This window comes from Barbus barbus, assembly GCF_936440315.1.
Source record: "Barbus barbus genome assembly, chromosome: 29".
Classification (NCBI taxonomy): domain Eukaryota; kingdom Metazoa; phylum Chordata; class Actinopteri; order Cypriniformes; family Cyprinidae; genus Barbus; species Barbus barbus.
The window spans coordinates 7,860,274-7,877,894 of record NC_136757.1 but is presented as its reverse complement, the minus strand read 5'-3'; the positions used below and the strand labels follow the sequence as shown (position 1 = coordinate 7,877,894).

General features: G+C 36.5%; 1 protein-coding gene across 1 annotated transcript; it reads left to right on the top strand.

Moving 5' to 3' along the window:
• Positions 1 to 3,522: 3,522 nt before the first annotated feature.
• On the top strand, positions 3,523 to 16,545 carry LOC306848915 (protein mono-ADP-ribosyltransferase PARP14-like; the record flags this gene model as incomplete). The annotated part of the gene is made up of 17 exons (XM_079383708.1): positions 3,523 to 3,700; positions 5,080 to 5,198; positions 9,870 to 9,900; positions 10,151 to 10,354; positions 10,682 to 10,915; positions 11,023 to 12,926; positions 13,119 to 13,355; positions 13,512 to 13,721; positions 13,814 to 13,922; positions 14,027 to 14,176; positions 14,272 to 14,334; positions 14,432 to 14,614; positions 14,729 to 14,935; positions 15,021 to 15,626; positions 15,735 to 15,883; positions 16,000 to 16,174; positions 16,265 to 16,545. The coding sequence occupies 17 exons, from the start codon at positions 3,523 to 3,525 to the stop codon at positions 16,543 to 16,545; spliced, it is 5,040 nt and encodes a 1,679-aa protein (XP_079239834.1).
• Between the last annotated feature and the right edge of the window lie 1,076 nt (positions 16,546 to 17,621).

The window sequence follows — 17,621 nt, the reverse complement described above, 5'->3', positions numbered from 1 at the left end:
AGTGAGATTATTTTATAATTAAGACATTAATTACTAGAATGGCATCATGTACAAAGATTATTTACTCAAGTTTGAGGTTTTTCATCTTGTTGTCCGCAGTAGCTCAAAGCTATTTTCAGTTGCACTGGATATAAACTATGTTTATTCTTGCCTTTTGATTGAAAGAGAACAGAACAGCACACTTTGGAGAACTTCATGAGCAAAGGAGGAACTGGAAGATAAAAAACAATGAAAGACATCCCTTCCACGGCACTGGCCAGATCCACAGTCATTGGTTCAATCACAGCTTCCCTGGCATGCATGGTATCAGTAAAATTCAGTATGGAAATGGTATATATTTTGCTGTGGACCCAAGTTACTCAGCCCAAGGCAACTCTAAACATGACATCAACGGACATAAATGCTTGTACTATCAAACAGCTTTGATAAAATTAACATAATCCGGAGAAAGTATTCATTCAATCCTCAGCTATAGTGAGTGTCATAAACCAGCTCTTTTCTATTTAATATTATGGTTCCCTTCTAATCTTTACCTACATAATCAGCACTTGTTAGTTTTCATGTATTGAAGTGTTTCCTTACAAGGAAAAGGATTAAATGGCCACATTGATTGAAATTAGACGGACAATTATATAGCAATAAATATAGCAAAGGGCTTCAGTAAATTATGATTGGTGAATAAAAATCTATTTCCTTTAAAACAGAGATGCCCCCAAAAAACAAGGCCTTTAGGCCAGAGTTGGCCCATTTAGACCTTGACCCCCCCCCCCCCCCCCCCCCCCTGTTTATCTTTTTGTTAACATTTGTCTTATTCTTGCATTAAAAGGTAGAAAATATGAGTAACATTTGATTCAAAAATATTTTTATATAAATATTTCATATAGTGCAGTTGGATATAATGCCACATTTATGTTTGGCCCATGGCCCTCAAACAAGTTTGATTTGTAGCCCTTCATAGTAAAAAGTTTGAGCACATCTGCTTTTAACATTTAAGAAACAAATAATGGAAAACCATGCTGAAGACACCTACTGGTCAAGACATCTTAAATGCAACGATAAACAACCCAATAATGGCTTCAATGAAACAACAACATGATGTATTTTCCTTTGCTTTATGTAACACACTGTAACTGTGATACCACGTATAAATGTTTTCATTTAAAGGTGCCATAGAATGCATTGATACAGTATTTTAAATTGTTCTCTGATATCTACACAGAAGGTATGTGGCTTAAGTAAGGGCAAAAAATCTCCAGAAACGATTTTACATGTCCATTTACAACCCTAGGATTTCTGCCTAGAATGAAACGGTCTGTTATTGGCTTATTTGGCAGGGTCATGAATAATAATGAGCTCTGCTCTGATTGGCTGTTTCACAGTACGGCTCATCAGCAAGAAGGAAGCACAGGGAGGAAAATATATATTTAAATACTTTCTCTCGCAGTTATATCGTCGGGTAATTATACTGTATGTAAAACGCGGGCATCAGGGAGCCGTTATTAATATGCGAGGCATTGAAACTGCTTTTGAAAGATCCATCGATCGCGTTATAGTTCACTTTCAAGAGACGCGATCACACAAACTATGTTTACATTATGGAGCAACAGTACTTACCACACATTTCACAAGATCAGATGCTTGTCAGTGGTGCTCAGGATCTGTAAGTCATTCGCCATCATCCTCATCTCTCCTTACTGAGAGTGAAATCTTATGTACTGTAACAGGCCACCGCTAGCGAGGAGCTAACCATGTCCCTTTAGTGGCTCGCGTTATTTGCTTTCTGTGCCTTTCTGAATACAGACACCAACCCATCCCTGCACTTCACACCCCCTGCACGGCCTGGAACATAACATTTATTTTGTTATTTTCGCTGTTGTCCGCGCTTGTTTATTTACAATACCTGCAGAGCTTCTGATGGTTCGGCCGGCTTAGAACAAGGGTGGGTTTATGCAAATGTTGGGGGCGTAGTGATCCCGACTGTTGCGTCACAGTCGGTGTTATGTTCTGATTCGCCTGTTTTTCAGTGGTCTTTTTTAATCACGAGATTTACATATGAAGGAGGAAACTATGGTGTTTGAGGCTCACTGTATGTCATTTCCATGTACAGAACTGTTATTATTTAAATATGCCAGGGTAAAGACAGTTTTTCATTCTATGGCACCTTTAATAGGTCTACAGAGGTGTTTATAATTCTTTTGGATGGTTTATGCAATTTCCTCGTTATATACCCGTCTTGAATCCGTGACGTTACATAACAAATTCCCGATTTGGAGGTAGGCCTACGATGAATGACAAAAAATAAAAAATGTTTTGCACCAGAACGACCAGACACAAGAACAGTTTCTTCCCTCAGTCAATACATCTCATGAACACTCAACAATAAATGTGGAACACACAACTAATACATTATCCATTCACCACACTCACTTATTTAATTTTTGTTTTCTAATTTCTAATCTGCACATACTTGACCTGTACATACATAGTTGTCTATATTATATATATTAGGGCTGGGTATTGTGACCAATTCTGCGATTCGATTCTTATTTTTATGGTTTCGATTCGATTCGATTCGATTTCGATTTCGATTCGATTCGATATCGATTAGCTATCAATATTTCATTTAAAATGTTAGTTTTGCAGACATGGGATCCATATTTTGATATAAATGCTGGTAACTGAAACGCTCCTACTTAAGTTTATTACTGAAATACACATCTACATTAATAATAGGGTGCACACAGTTGTTTTTTTTAGTGGAGCAATTCGAAAGATAAGTGAAGTGACATTCAGCCAAGTATGGTGACCCATACTCGGAATTCGTGCTCTGCATTTAACCCATCCAACGTGCACACACACAGCAGTGAACACACACACACACACACACACACACACACACACACACACACACACACACACATACACACACACACACACACACACACACACAGCAGTGAACACACACACACACACACACAGCAGTGAACACACACACTGTGGCCAAGCCTAGCCCTGGGTGAACCGCCTTCTTGATCATGGTGTCTCCCCTGCCAGTTAAGTATATCTATAGATGGTGACACCTTCAGGACGAGAGGTGAATATTCATATCCTCTTACGTAAAGCACGCGCATTAAGAATCGATTCGGGGATTTCCCGAATCGATATCGTTGCGTTAAACTGAAGATCGATTAAAATCGGAGAATCGATATTTTTTATCCAGCCCTAATATATATATCTCGTAGCTATATATATATATATTTATTTTTTTTAAAGCTCATTCTCATGAACATAAAACAAAACTAGCTACGAGTGCGGAATATAATTATTTTGTATAGGCCTACAGCTGTTTTTGGGTCAACGTTTATATAAATAACGACACTGCTATAGTGCCTGAGTTTAAAAAACAGACCACGCTCTCAGTTTCAGGGTAAATTTATGCAGAAACGAAAGTGAAAGTTAGGGCGGGATCAGCTATAAACTCTCGACTCGCAGGTCATTCCCTAGTTGATCAGAAGGATCGCGATGGACGAATATTATCCCATCATTGTAGAGGGGGGCTGGGGGCCTGAACAAGCTAAAAGTGTGAAAAATAAACTGCAGATTTATTTCCAGAGTAAGAAGAAATCTCAAGGAGGAGACTGCGTCCTGCAATATAATGACGGAAGCAACTCCGCTACGATTATGTTCAAATCGTCTGACAGTAAGTGCTGAACACAAAAGCAAATGTTGACAAAAAAAGTTTTCGTTATCAAGCTTTCCTGACACCTAAGGTAATATCGGGCTCAAATACAAAGTGCGACAAACTCTCGCAAAGTTAGCACTTACATAATCTGTGAATTTTAACGTTCAAATCATAACCAGCTAACAAGGCCTGCAGACCAGAAACATACGTGACAAAAACTGGCTTTGTTTTATTAAGGCTAGATTAAGAAACAAGCCCTTAGATTAAAAAAAAAATAATAATAATATGAAAACAATAACAACAGTGATAACACTATTTTAATGTTGTTACATTGTTACTATAACAGTAGCCTACCCGTTGTTTTACATGTTACAGCAATCACAGTAACAAGGACACATTCATATAAAGTCTGACAAAAATAATATATTTTTGATACAGATATTTAAAAATACATGACAATATAATAAAAATATACACATACAAAAAATATGTAAGATGTGTTTAATACTGCTCATACAGCGGCCCTCAATTTATTTAGATGTCAAAGACTTGTTAAATATTTGTAATATGTAATATATTTAAAAGTAATTTTGTAACATTTGGATGCATATTGATCTATAGGAGAAATATACTACTGTGGGGAAAAATGCATAAGGAGCTGTTTCCATATGTCAGCACTTCTCTTAAGAAACCACTCTTGGCGTCTCTCTGTTGTATCGCTGTCGTAAAATCACAGAACAGTTATTATCAATATTTGTTTACCAAGCAATAGCCTTTCAGTTTAACTTAATTTTAATTTGCGCTCCATGAAAACGACGTCAATGACTAAGCAGAGGCCACACTTTTATTGAAGGCAGATGGGGCCAAAAGTCTTTAAACAGAACGCATGAAATTTGACCGTGTCAATGTCCGTGTTAATGCAGCAATTTTGAATGTTTTTTAGTATAATAGACAAACACATTCTGGCTGTGTTAAGGCATCAATTATCATTGTGTTTCTTTGGTACATGTAAATACACACAGTTTTTCCTCATTAAGAAAACGAATTTGAACATGTCTCTCAACTCACAACTTGTTCAAACTTGTAATAATTTTCAAAGCAAATATACCTATAGATTTACCTACATAATAATGCTTACTTTAATTCACTGTGGCATTCCTTATACTGATATATTCAGTGTTAGAGTAAATGAACTTATATTACACTGTAAGTTGATACTTTTCTAAGAGGAAACCTTTTCAAAACTAATATAGACCATTGTCACATCATTGTTACTCATCACATTATAATCACATTTGCTAATATCACGTAACATGATATACTGTGCAGTATAGCTTACTGTGATGATTTCTAAGTGTTGTGATGTATCTGACTAAGTCTGATTGTTTGTGTTTAAGTTCGAGATAGCGTGCTCTCAAAGGAAGAACACTTTATTACCATTGACAATCAGAAAATCAAGCTGAAAGTGTACAAACCCAGTGATGCAGAGGAACAAGCAGACAGCACTGGACAACAAGTGAGTAGACTTATTACAAACCACAATGCTTTTACAATCAAACCTCAGATGAGTGGCTTTGTAACTCAAACCCTTTAGATTGGATGAAGTCACTATAAATGATCAGAAAGGTATATCATAAAAATATTAATACAGCTTTACGGTTGCAATATATTTGAATTTTAGAGTTTCTCTAAGAAGATGGTTGTCATTTCTCTATATTGTTGAAAAGGCTGGAGTAGAGAGACCAGTTAACTAAACAAACTTTACATTTGTGTGATTTCAGACGGAGCAAGCATGTGGATATCAGGAACCAAGTAAGTAAATCATCTGAACTTTGGTCTCTGGATGCTTACATGTATGTAATCTTTATTGGTTAAGTTTTTTTTTTTTTTTTTATGTTATTGCGGATGTAATATTCATTTTTGATGGTAAAGTTATAAGTTATGTAGTTAATAATTGATATAAAAGATTTTGTTTATTAACTGTATCTGACACTGCTAGCTGACTTATACAAAAATATTTAGCATTGAGATTTAATAAATATAACACATTAATTATAGATAATAAAATATCAGGTTCACTCTCAGAGAAAAGGTCACTTGGGCAGTACCTTTTCAGAAGGCACAAATATGCTCCATTTAGGTACAGTACTAATATGAAAACTTGAGGTACTAATTTGTATCTTTAAGGTACTTTAGGGTACACTCTTTAGAGGTAAATAAGGTACAAAGGTGACATTTAATAAATGTGTGTAACTTTTATTTTGCCTAAAGATCAAAGTGCCTCTCAGACTGATGTGGATGTGAAGAAGCCTGAAGGGTCAGGTGCTGTGGTCCTGGAGGACCTTTCAGATGATGTTAAACTAAATGTTTTGACTCTTCTGGTGGAGAACATCAGTAGTCTTCCTGAGAATGACTTTAGCATGGAATTAATACCAGAATTAAGAAAAGCTGTTGTGACCTTTAAAAATCCCAGTGGTAAGTTATCCTATAAAACATACATTTATATTTTTTAATCATAATTTCAACAGATTTTACTTAGTCTTTTTTTAATTTAAATTAATTTAGTTTAATCTTGATAACATAACACTTGGGGTTTATGTGATGGTCTTTTTTAGACTCTGGAAGGTATTGTTATTTGAGTTTATATCACTGAAATTATTATTATTTGTTTTTTAACATAATACCTTTAATATTTTGCTTGTATACATACTTGTATGTTGTTATTATGGCTGGATTAAATGTGTCCGGCACTTTTTTTTTTTCCCAAAATTAAATTTTGAAAACAATATTTAACTTAACAGCTGCAGAAAAGTTCCTTGAGGACAGCAGGGCAAATGAAAAGTTCAAGCAGTATAATCTGAGGGCCTATGCACTGGAGAGAAGCACATGTGTGCGGGTGGAGGATCTTCCAGCTGAGGCCAACAACAACAAGATGCTGCTGGAACTGTATTTTGAGAAATGGGGTGGTCCAGTAGAGGAAGTTATCACAATTCCATCAGAACAAGCAGCCATTATCGTCTTTAAGGAGGAAGAAGGTAAATATATTTGCTGTTGCTGATAGCCTTTGCTATTACTAGACTAAGTATAACTTGTCAATATCAATGCATTGATTCATTTTGCCTACGTCTTTCATTCTTTTCAGCCAAAGACAAAGTTTTGAAACAAAAGAACAACATCTGTGATGTTCCAGTCAAGATATATCCCTACTTTAAATCACTGGATACAATCTTATATGGTGACAACAGGCCACATTTGAAGCTGCCTGAACCCATTACAGTCAGTGTACATCCTGCCATCAGGGAGTTCATCCTCAAAAAAGAGCAGATTTCCTCCATTAAAGACCAGATGAGCTCACACTTCTGCCACATAAACATGGACAAACCTAAAGTTTTGCTCAGTCCTGATCCAGCATTACTGAAACGGAAAGGAGTTACCAGAAGACACATTGATGGCTGGAGTAAGAATGCCATTGATGCTTTTATGAAAATCATCTCAAACTACACAACATCTGAGTTTGCCGTGTCACCCGCCTTGTGGTCTACAGTGGAGAGTAATGTTAAGGAATTAGTGAAAGATCAGGTTTTCATAGATTTGGGTGCCTCTAAAGGGGTGCTGACACTGGCAGGAATGACCCATGAGATAATTGGACTGAAGTCCATACTGGAGAAAATTTTAGAGAAAGCAAAAAATAAAATAGAAAGAGAGAAGAAAAGTGTGACAGGGTATATGGACATTTCTCCTGCCATGTACTCTCTGCTTGAACAAGTGTACAAACCCAGTGATGCAGAGAAACAAGCAGACAGCACTGGACAACAAGTGAGTAGTCTTATTACAAAATGCAGAATTAGGACCACAATGCTTTTACAATCAAACCTCAGATGAGTGGCTTTGTAACTCAAACCCTTTAGATTGGATGAAGTCACTATAAATGATCAGAAAGGTATATCATAAAAATATTAATACAGCTTTACGGTTGCAATATATTTGAATTTTAGAGTTTCTCTAAGAAGATGGTTGTCATTTCTCTATATTGTTGAAAAGGCTGGAGTAGAGAGACCAGTTAACTAAACAAACTTTACATTTGTGTGATTTCAGACGGAGCAAGCATGTGGATATCAGGAACCAAGTAAGTAAATCATCTGAACTTTGGTCTCTGGATGCTTACATGTATGTAATCTTTATTGGTTAAGTTTTTTTTTTTTTTTTTTATGTTATTGCGGATGTAATATTCATTTTTGATGGTAAAGTTATAAGTTATGTAGTTAATAATTGATACAAATGATTTTATTAACTGTATCTGACACTGCTAGCTGACTTATACAAAAAATATTTAGCATTGAGATTTAATAAATATGTCACTTTTATTTTGCCTAAAGATCAAAGTGCCTCTCAGACTGATGTGGATGTGAAGAAGCCTGAAGGGTCAGGTGCTGTGGTCCTGGAGAACCTTTCAGATGATGTTAAACTAAATGTTTTGACTCTTCTGGTGGAGAACATCAGTAGTCTTCCTGAGAATGACTTTAGCATGGAATTAATACCAGAATTAAGAAAAGCTGTTGTGACCTTTAAAAATCCCAGTGGTAAGTTATCCTATAAAACATACATTTATATTTTTTTAATAATAATTTCAACAGATTTTACTTAGTCTTTTTTTAATTTAAATTAATTTAGTTTAATCTTGATAACATAACACTTGGGGTTTATGTGATGGTCTTTTTTAGACTCTGGAAGGTATTGTTATTTGAGTTTATATCACTGAAATTATTATTATTTGTTTTTTAACATAATACCTTTAATATTTTGCTTGTATACATACTTGTATGTTGTTATTATGGCTTGATTAAATGTGTCCGGCACTTTTTTTTTTTTTCAAAATTAAATTTTGAAAACAATATTTAACTTAACAGCTGCAGAAAAGTTCCTTGAGGACAGCAGGGCAAATGAAAAGTTCAAGCAGTATAATCTGAGGGCCTATGCACTGGAGAGAAGCACATGTGTGCGGGTGGAGGATCTTCCAGCTGAGGCCAACAACAACAAGATGCTGCTGGAACTGTATTTTGAGAAATGGGGTGGTCCAGTAGAGGAAGTTATCACAATTCCATCAGAACAAGCAGCCATTATCGTCTTTAAGGAGGAAGAAGGTAAATATATTTGCTGTTGCTGATAGCCTTTGCTATTACTAGACTAAGTATAACTTGTCAATATCAATGCATTGATTCATTTTGCCTACGTCTTTCATTCTTTTCAGCCAAAGACAAAGTTTTGAAACAAAAGAACAACATCTGTGATGTTCCAGTCAAGATATATCCCTACTTTAAATCACTGGATACAATCTTATATGGTGACAACAGGCCACATTTGAAGCTGCCTGAACCCATTACAGTCAGTGTACATCCTGCCATCAGGGAGTTCATCCTCAAAAAAGAGCAGATTTCCTCCATTAAAGACCAGATGAGCTCACACTTCTGCCACATAAACATGGACAAACCTAAAGTTTTGCTCAGTCCTGATCCAGCATTACTGAAACGGAAAGGAGTTACCAGAAGACACATTGATGGCTGGAGTAAGAATGCCATTGATGCTTTTATGAAAATCATCTCAAACTACACAACATCTGAGTTTGCCGTGTCACCCGCCTTGTGGTCTACAGTGGAGAGTAATGTTAAGGAATTAGTGAAAGATCAGGTTTTCATAGATTTGGGTGCCTCTAAAGGGGTGCTGACACTGGCAGGAATGACCCATGAGATAATTGGACTGAAGTCCATACTGGAGAAAATTTTAGAGAAAGCAAAAAATAAAATAGAAAGAGAGAAGAAAAGTGTGACAGGGTCCATGGACATTTCTCCTGCCATGTACTCTCTGCTTGAACAAGTGTACAAACCCAGTGATGCAGAGAAACAAGCAGACAGCACTGGACAACAAGTGAGTAGTCTTATTACAAACCACAATGCTTTTACAATCAAACCTCAGATGAGTGGCTTTGTAACTCAAACCCTTTAGATTGGATGAAGTCACTATAAATGATCAGAAAGGTATATCATAAAAATATTAATACAGCTTTACGGTTGCAATATATTTGAATTTTAGAGTTTCTCTAAGAAGATGGTTGTCATTTCTCTATATTGTTGAAAAGGCTGGAGTAGAGAGACCAGTTAACTAAACAAACTTTACATTTGTGTGATTTCAGACGGAGCAAGCATGTGGATATCAGGAACCAAGTAAGTAAATCATCTGAACTTTGGTCTCTGGATGCTTACATGTATGTAATCTTTATTGGTTAAGTTTTTTTTTTTTTTTTTTATGTTATTGCGGATGTAATATTCATTTTTGATGGTAAAGTTATAAGTTATGTAGTTAATAATTGATACAAATGATTTTATTAACTGTATCTGACACTGCTAGCTGACTTATACAAAAAATATTTAGCATTGAGATTTAATAAATATGTCACTTTTATTTTGCCTAAAGATCAAAGTGCCTCTCAGACTGATGTGGATGTGAAGAAGCCTGAAGGGTCAGGTGCTGTGGTCCTGGAGAACCTTTCAGATGATGTTAAACTAAATGTTTTGACTCTTCTGGTGGAGAACATCAGTAGTCTTCCTGAGAATGACTTTAGCATGGAATTAATACCAGAATTAAGAAAAGCTGTTGTGACCTTTAAAAATCCCAGTGGTAAGTTATCCTATAAAACATACATTTATATTTTTTTAATAATAATTTCAACAGATTTTACTTAGTCTTTTTTTAATTTAAATTAATTTAGTTTAATCTTGATAACATAACACTTGGGGTTTATGTGATGGTCTTTTTTAGACTCTGGAAGGTATTGTTATTTGAGTTTATATCACTGAAATTATTATTATTTGTTTTTTAACATAATACCTTTAATATTTTGCTTGTATACATACTTGTATGTTGTTATTATGGCTTGATTAAATGTGTCCGGCACTTTTTTTTTTTTTCAAAATTAAATTTTGAAAACAATATTTAACTTAACAGCTGCAGAAAAGTTCCTTGAGGACAGCAGGGCAAATGAAAAGTTCAAGCAGTATAATCTGAGGGCCTATGCACTGGAGAGAAGCACATGTGTGCGGGTGGAGGATCTTCCAGCTGAGGCCAACAACAACAAGATGCTGCTGGAACTGTATTTTGAGAAATGGGGTGGTCCAGTAGAGGAAGTTATCACAATTCCATCAGAACAAGCAGCCATTATCGTCTTTAAGGAGGAAGAAGGTAAATATATTTGCTGTTGCTGATAGCCTTTGCTATTACTAGACTAAGTATAACTTGTCAATATCAATGCATTGATTCATTTTGCCTACGTCTTTCATTCTTTTCAGCCAAAGACAAAGTTTTGAAACAAAAGAACAACATCTGTGATGTTCCAGTCAAGATATATCCCTACTTTAAATCACTGGATACAATCTTATATGGTGACAACAGGCCACATTTGAAGCTGCCTGAACCCATTACAGTCAGTGTACATCCTGCCATCAGGGAGTTCATCCTCAAAAAAGAGCAGATTTCCTCCATTAAAGACCAGATGAGCTCACACTTCTGCCACATAAACATGGACAAACCTAAAGTTTTGCTCAGTCCTGATCCAGCATTACTGAAACGGAAAGGAGTTACCAGAAGACACATTGATGGCTGGAGTAAGAATGCCATTGATGCTTTTATGAAAATCATCTCAAACTACACAACATCTGAGTTTGCCGTGTCACCCGCCTTGTGGTCTACAGTGGAGAGTAATGTTAAGGAATTAGTGAAAGATCAGGTTTTCATAGATTTGGGTGCCTCTAAAGGGGTGCTGACACTGGCAGGAATGACCCATGAGATAATTGGACTGAAGTCCATACTGGACAAAATTTTAGAGAAAGCAAAAAATAAAATAGAAAGAGAGAAGAAAAGTGTGACAGGGTATATGGACATTTCTCCTGCCATGTACTCTCTGCTTGAACAAGATGGCCTGGAAAGTGCTAAGGCTGTTTATCCAGACCTGCACATTGACTACAACAAAAAAATGAACAGATTAGATTTATCAGGTCTTCATACAGAAATTCTCATTTTCAAGAGTTGGGTCCTTGAGAAGAAAATAAATATGAAACAGAAGCACTTACACATTAACCGTTCAATCCTGGAGTTTCTGAGATCATGGGATTGTGATGAAATGTCAAGAGATCTCTTTATATCTCATGGAATACCTGCTGTCTACACAATCGAAAATGGAGATATTGTTGTGTTTGGGAGCACAGAAAGAGCACTTGCTGAGGCAGAGAAGAGAGTGAAAACAGTTCTCGCAACCAAAGACATCATTGTAGAAGATCAAGGTGTCCTTCAAATGCCAGAGTGGCAGGATCTCAAAAAACAATTGCAAAAATTGTTCAATGCTTCCAAAAAAACATCTGTGATTACACATTTATCTAAACAGAGTGACAAGGTAATGGTGACTGGATTCAGGGAACCAGTGATGGAGGTCAGTGCAAACTTAGGATGTTTCATTGAGAGAAACACAAGAATTGAAGAAACAGTTCGTGTCAAATCACATGCCGCAGTTGATTTCATAAAAGTCCGAAAATCACACTGGCAGACTTTTATTAAGTCTGATGAGGTGAAAGTCTGTTTTGATTCAAAGAGACCCTGGATCAAACTGTCTGGAGTGCGTACATTTGTCCAGCCAGCTCTGACCTTCTTTAAATATTTGGCAGATGGTCTCTACACGGACACACTTATAATTAAAAAGGCAGGAGCAAAGAAGTACTTTTTGGAGCAGGGTAAAATTATGCTTTCAATGCTGTTGAAGGAAAAAGGATTTGTGGTGGTTCTTCAGGAAGATGATATGCTGGAAGAGGAAGAAGCGGAATTTACTGAAGGAAGTTTTGAAGATATTGGCCAAGTCTCTTGTGAGGTTCGAATACCAGGTGGAGTAACTGTTACTGTCAGGAAGGCTGCTTATAACCCCAAAATGACTTTCCCTCATCAAGCCAAACCCCATGGGCATAGTGACTATGGACAAGGCTATCGTGGAAATGGGCGTGGAAGCTATGGTCAAATAAACCAAGAGTTTGAAGCTGTCAAAGGCCGTGGTAAAAGAAACTTTGAACACAAAGCGCACTGGAGAAGAGAAACTTCAAGCTATGGTGGCAGATCAGATAAATCTGAAGGCTTGAGTGTTCTTGAGACCAAAAATACACAAGAGGGACTAAAAATCATTCTGAGCAAAGGGAACATTCAGGATGGAAGTGTAAGTGAATCTAAGATTACTTGTTATTGTAGAAACATGAATATAGAGTTATTTATTTTGATTGAATGCCAGTAAAAAGTATCCTAAAAAACCTTTGTACAATAAATATCTATTTTAGAAGCAACTCTTCTTAAGATATTATACTTGAAAAATTCATCTCCCTTTACAAGTGTACATTTGTTTATTCTGCAGGCCGATGTAATTGTAAACACCATGTCGGAGGACTTGGACCTCAGTAAAGGTGCCGTCTCCAAAGCACTCCTACAGACTGCTGGTCATCAGCTCCAGTCAGAAATCACCAGAGCTGCTCGCTCAAAGAATGTGAATTATGGTGAAATGCTCATAACAGATGGTTATAAACTGAAATGTTCCAAGGTCTTCCATGTAGTTTGCCCATTTTGGCACGGTGGACAAAACTCAGAAGATAAGGTGAGGCATACATTTAAGCAACCTTTATCAAATGTATCCTTGTTTTTCGATCAATCATTTTTATGTTGAATTTAAGTGTGTCCCATATGTAACCAATGTATTTAGATGGTACTTTCTTAAAAAAAATAATAGATATATTTATCTACAATTTAAAAGGTACTCGTTCAGATCATTAGAGATTGCCTGAGAACAGCAGAAGCACAAGGATTGGCTTCAATCTCCTTCCCAGCTATCGGGACTGTGAATCTTGGCTTTCCTAAAGATTTGGTGGCTAGAATCATGCTGACAGAAGTCCAGAAATTTAATTTCACAAACCTTCAAGAGGTAACTGTGATTGTGCACCCTTCTGACAGGGAGAGTGTAGAGGTGAGTGAAATAAATTTAAATTGAATTTAGATATTCTAACCTAGTTGCTCATGTTAATGTTATCTTGCATATTTCTGTGTTTTATCTATTAGAGCTTTACTAGCATCTTTAGACATGGGATTAAGGGTCCCGTCACAAAAGGAGCACACCGACATCTCATGCCTAAAATGAATCTTTTTGACAAATCAGCTCAGACCTCTGGTAACACTTTCTTATCTGAAGTCCATTACACACGTTTTTGTTTTTCTGTTGTCACAGAAAACATATTGAACATTATTATGAATATATTATTTTCTTATAATTAGGGGTCATTGGTAAAGTCTCCTCTCCCTCTCTTGGGGTGCACACTATGCAGCTGGGGCAAGTGACTCTGGAGGTTTCTTCAGGAGACATAACTAAAGAAAAAACTGATGCCATTGTCAACTCCTCAAATCAGACATTTTCTCTGAAAGCAGGTCAATACAACTTTACATACATGGTTACTTATTTTGGTTTAATTTATAACTAATTTCACATTCAAAGAGAATCACAATTTGTATTTGTAATCTAGGAGTGTCCAAGGCCATTTTAGATGCTGCTGGAGTGCAAGTTGAACAAGAATGTTTACAGACGGGTTTGTATACTTTCAAATTAGCCATTTCTTCTAATTTATATTGAAACAGAGATTTGTTAAACTTAAGATGCCATTGGTAAACATATTTTTCCAATAGTGGGATCATCAAATATACAGCAAACAGAGATTGTGACTTCAGCTGGGCGGCTTCCATGTAGAAACATCATCCATGTTATTGGACGCAAAAGTCCATCTGACATTAAGGATGTTGTTTTGTCTGTTCTGAAGTTATGTGAGTCACGCCAGATTACTTCTGTTGCCTTCCCAGCTCTTGGCACTGGTAAGACGCTTTGTGCATTCTTACTTTTCTACACCTAGTGGTTGCAGTATATTGATTATATATTTATTTATTTATTTTTAACTTTTTTGGGTAAATATGTCTCTAACCCTTTAGGTCAGGGAGGTGTAAAACCAGCTGATGTTGCAGATGCAATGGTTGATGCAGTTGTTGACTTTGTAAAGAAAAAGAAACCAGTGCATGTACGGCTTGTGAAGTTTCTTATATTCCAGACGAGCATGGTGGCAGTCTTTCACCAAAGCATGTTCAGAATATCTGGTGAGAAAGTAGAGGAAGATAAAGTTCTGCTTACCAAAATTAGAGGTCAGTAATAAATTATAAAAATGCTAATCCAGTTCATTATTCTTTGTAAAAATACAGTAATGAATTCCTCTTTTTTTCCATCAAGACTTTTTTGGGGGGGAGAGTTCAGAATCTCCCACAAATGAAGAGTTTTTAATGATTTCTGAAGAAATTGAGCCAGCTGTGTTTCAACTGTGTGGGGAGACACCAGAGGACCTGAGTGAAGCCAAGAACATGATCAACAGCATGATATTACAGGAGCATATGACCATCCTAATCCGTGATCCAGCCATTGCTCATTTCACCAAGGAGGATGGAGAAATGCTGAACGCCATGCAGAGGGAGCTCACAGTCAGTGTTCGGGTTGAGAAGAAAAGCCAATACTCTGTAATCACACTGGAGGGTCTGACAAGAGACGTTCACACTGCAGAGACTCGTATTCGGGACATGATCAGAAAGGCGGAAAGGAATGAAAACCGAAGGTGTGAGGCTTTTATCATTAGCAGTGTGGTTAAGTGGCAATATCAGGAAGATGGACGGGGCATCAAACACTTTGATATATTGACCAATTATGACCTTGAACAGGCCTTTCAGAAGAGACAGCCTTCAGTGAAAATCAAAATTAATAATGTTGAATATCAAGCCTTTGTACTTCGCAAAGTGGCCACAAAAGGGCATCTGAGGATTGAGCTGAACAGAGTAGATCTAGAAGGTGAGATGATTTTAGTAATAAAAAGCAGAACAGTTAGTCATTAGCTGGATAAAGATGTCTGTTAGAAGGCTATTAAATATTAGTTTGGGATCATGTTTTTGTTCACAGTTGCAGCTCGAAGATCTTTGCCTTCACACTGGGAGGACATGAAAGGACAGTCAGTTGTTCTTGTAAAACTCACAGCAGGCTCAAGGGAATATGCAGAAGTGGAGAAGGAGTTCACAAGCACCAGACTATCCAGTATCAGTATCATTACAGTAAGACAATACTGAGAGAGAGGAGTAATGTGTATTTAATAGTTTTAAAAAGTTCTGTTGTCTAAATTTAGTACAATGGTGTAATGCTGTTTTGTTCATTTTTTTCTTTTCTTTAGATTGAAAGAGTCCAAAACAGTGCACTTTGGAGAAACTACATGATCAAAAAGGAGGAACTGGAAGACAAAAACAAACACACAAAAAATGAAAAGCGTCTTTTCCACGGCACTGGCCCTGATAAGACAGATCATATCAACAATCACGGCTTCAATCGCAGCTTCGCTGGCATGCATGGTATATCAGTCAAATTCAGTATAAACTTTATTTGTGCTTGTATCCATTTGTCTTTTAAAACAATAATGTATTACTCTTCTCTGATTTTAGGAGCCATGTATGGGAATGGTACATATTTTGCTGTGGACCCAAATTACTCAGCCCAAGGCTACTCTCAACCTGATATCAACGGACACAAACGCATGTACCTCGCCAGGGTGCTTGTTGGTGACTTCACTCAAGGAAAAAGAGGCCTTCCTGTTCCCCCTACCAAGAGCTCCAGTAGTGCTGATCTCTATAACAGTGTGACTGATAATATTAACAACCCAACCATGTTTGTGATCTTCAACGATGTACAAGCTTACCCAGAATACCTAATCACCTTCCGGTAATGATTATGAGATCTCAATTTCTGTCAGCTAGTGTTTTTGTTGTTATTTTGATGAAGTTGAAAACAATATAAAATATATACTTGGAGGAATTACAGAAATGGTTAGAATAATCTTTGCTGTGTAAATAAATAAATAAATAAATATGAGAGAACCATAAACCTACTTCCTACTTTAGTGGTTTAATTGTATGGTCCTCTTCTAACCTTATAGGGTTAATAAGCAACGGTTTGTTTTTATCCTGCTAATTTAACATATTGAGTAAAAGCCTGCTAAAAAATGGGTTCAAGCTAAGCATTTCTGCTTTACAGGGGATGAATGACAACTGTAAGATCACATCTGATTAAAAAATTATATTATGTAACATTAAATTTAACAAAAGTCTTGACTGAACCATTTAGCAAATAAAAGATTCTTTGAAACCTACTTTAATCATTTCAAATAAACCTAATTTTATGTTACTAATTACATTACATCTCTATAATGTTGCTGATAAATAAACTGTTTTTGTTCTTAAAAGAAGTGTTTTTGTTCTGGAGATGAAGTAAATAGTGTTGCTGACAACTCTTACAAATCCATTATTTATTAGCGAGCAAAAAAAAAGCTCTCAAACACCAGACTCTTCCTAACCAGCAACAGTCAATAATAGTCCAGACTATGGCCTCACGTCGAAAATAACTTTAAATCCATATTCAAACTGGACCGTGATGTGGTAACCACCAATAGAGTCCTTCTAAAATGCATACAAATACACTGTCTCAAACTCTTAGCATCAATCCAAACACAGGCCATACATGCATGTAACATCTCTGCAGAAAACATCAGCAATGCAAACTTTAAGTATAAAAAAACAACTCCTTACTTTAGACTGGGCTTAAAATGACACATTTCCCAACCAGGACACAGCACAATACCTGTGTCCCACAGTGGAGTGTGCACCCTTCGAAGACCGGATATGCAATGTGATTGCGTCACACCGACACTACGAAGACTGTCCCAATAGGTGTGTTCTACTTGAAGCGGCGCTGCACAGAATGATCAGTGTATGACATCAAAGTGCCGCAAGAGCTATTTGAAAG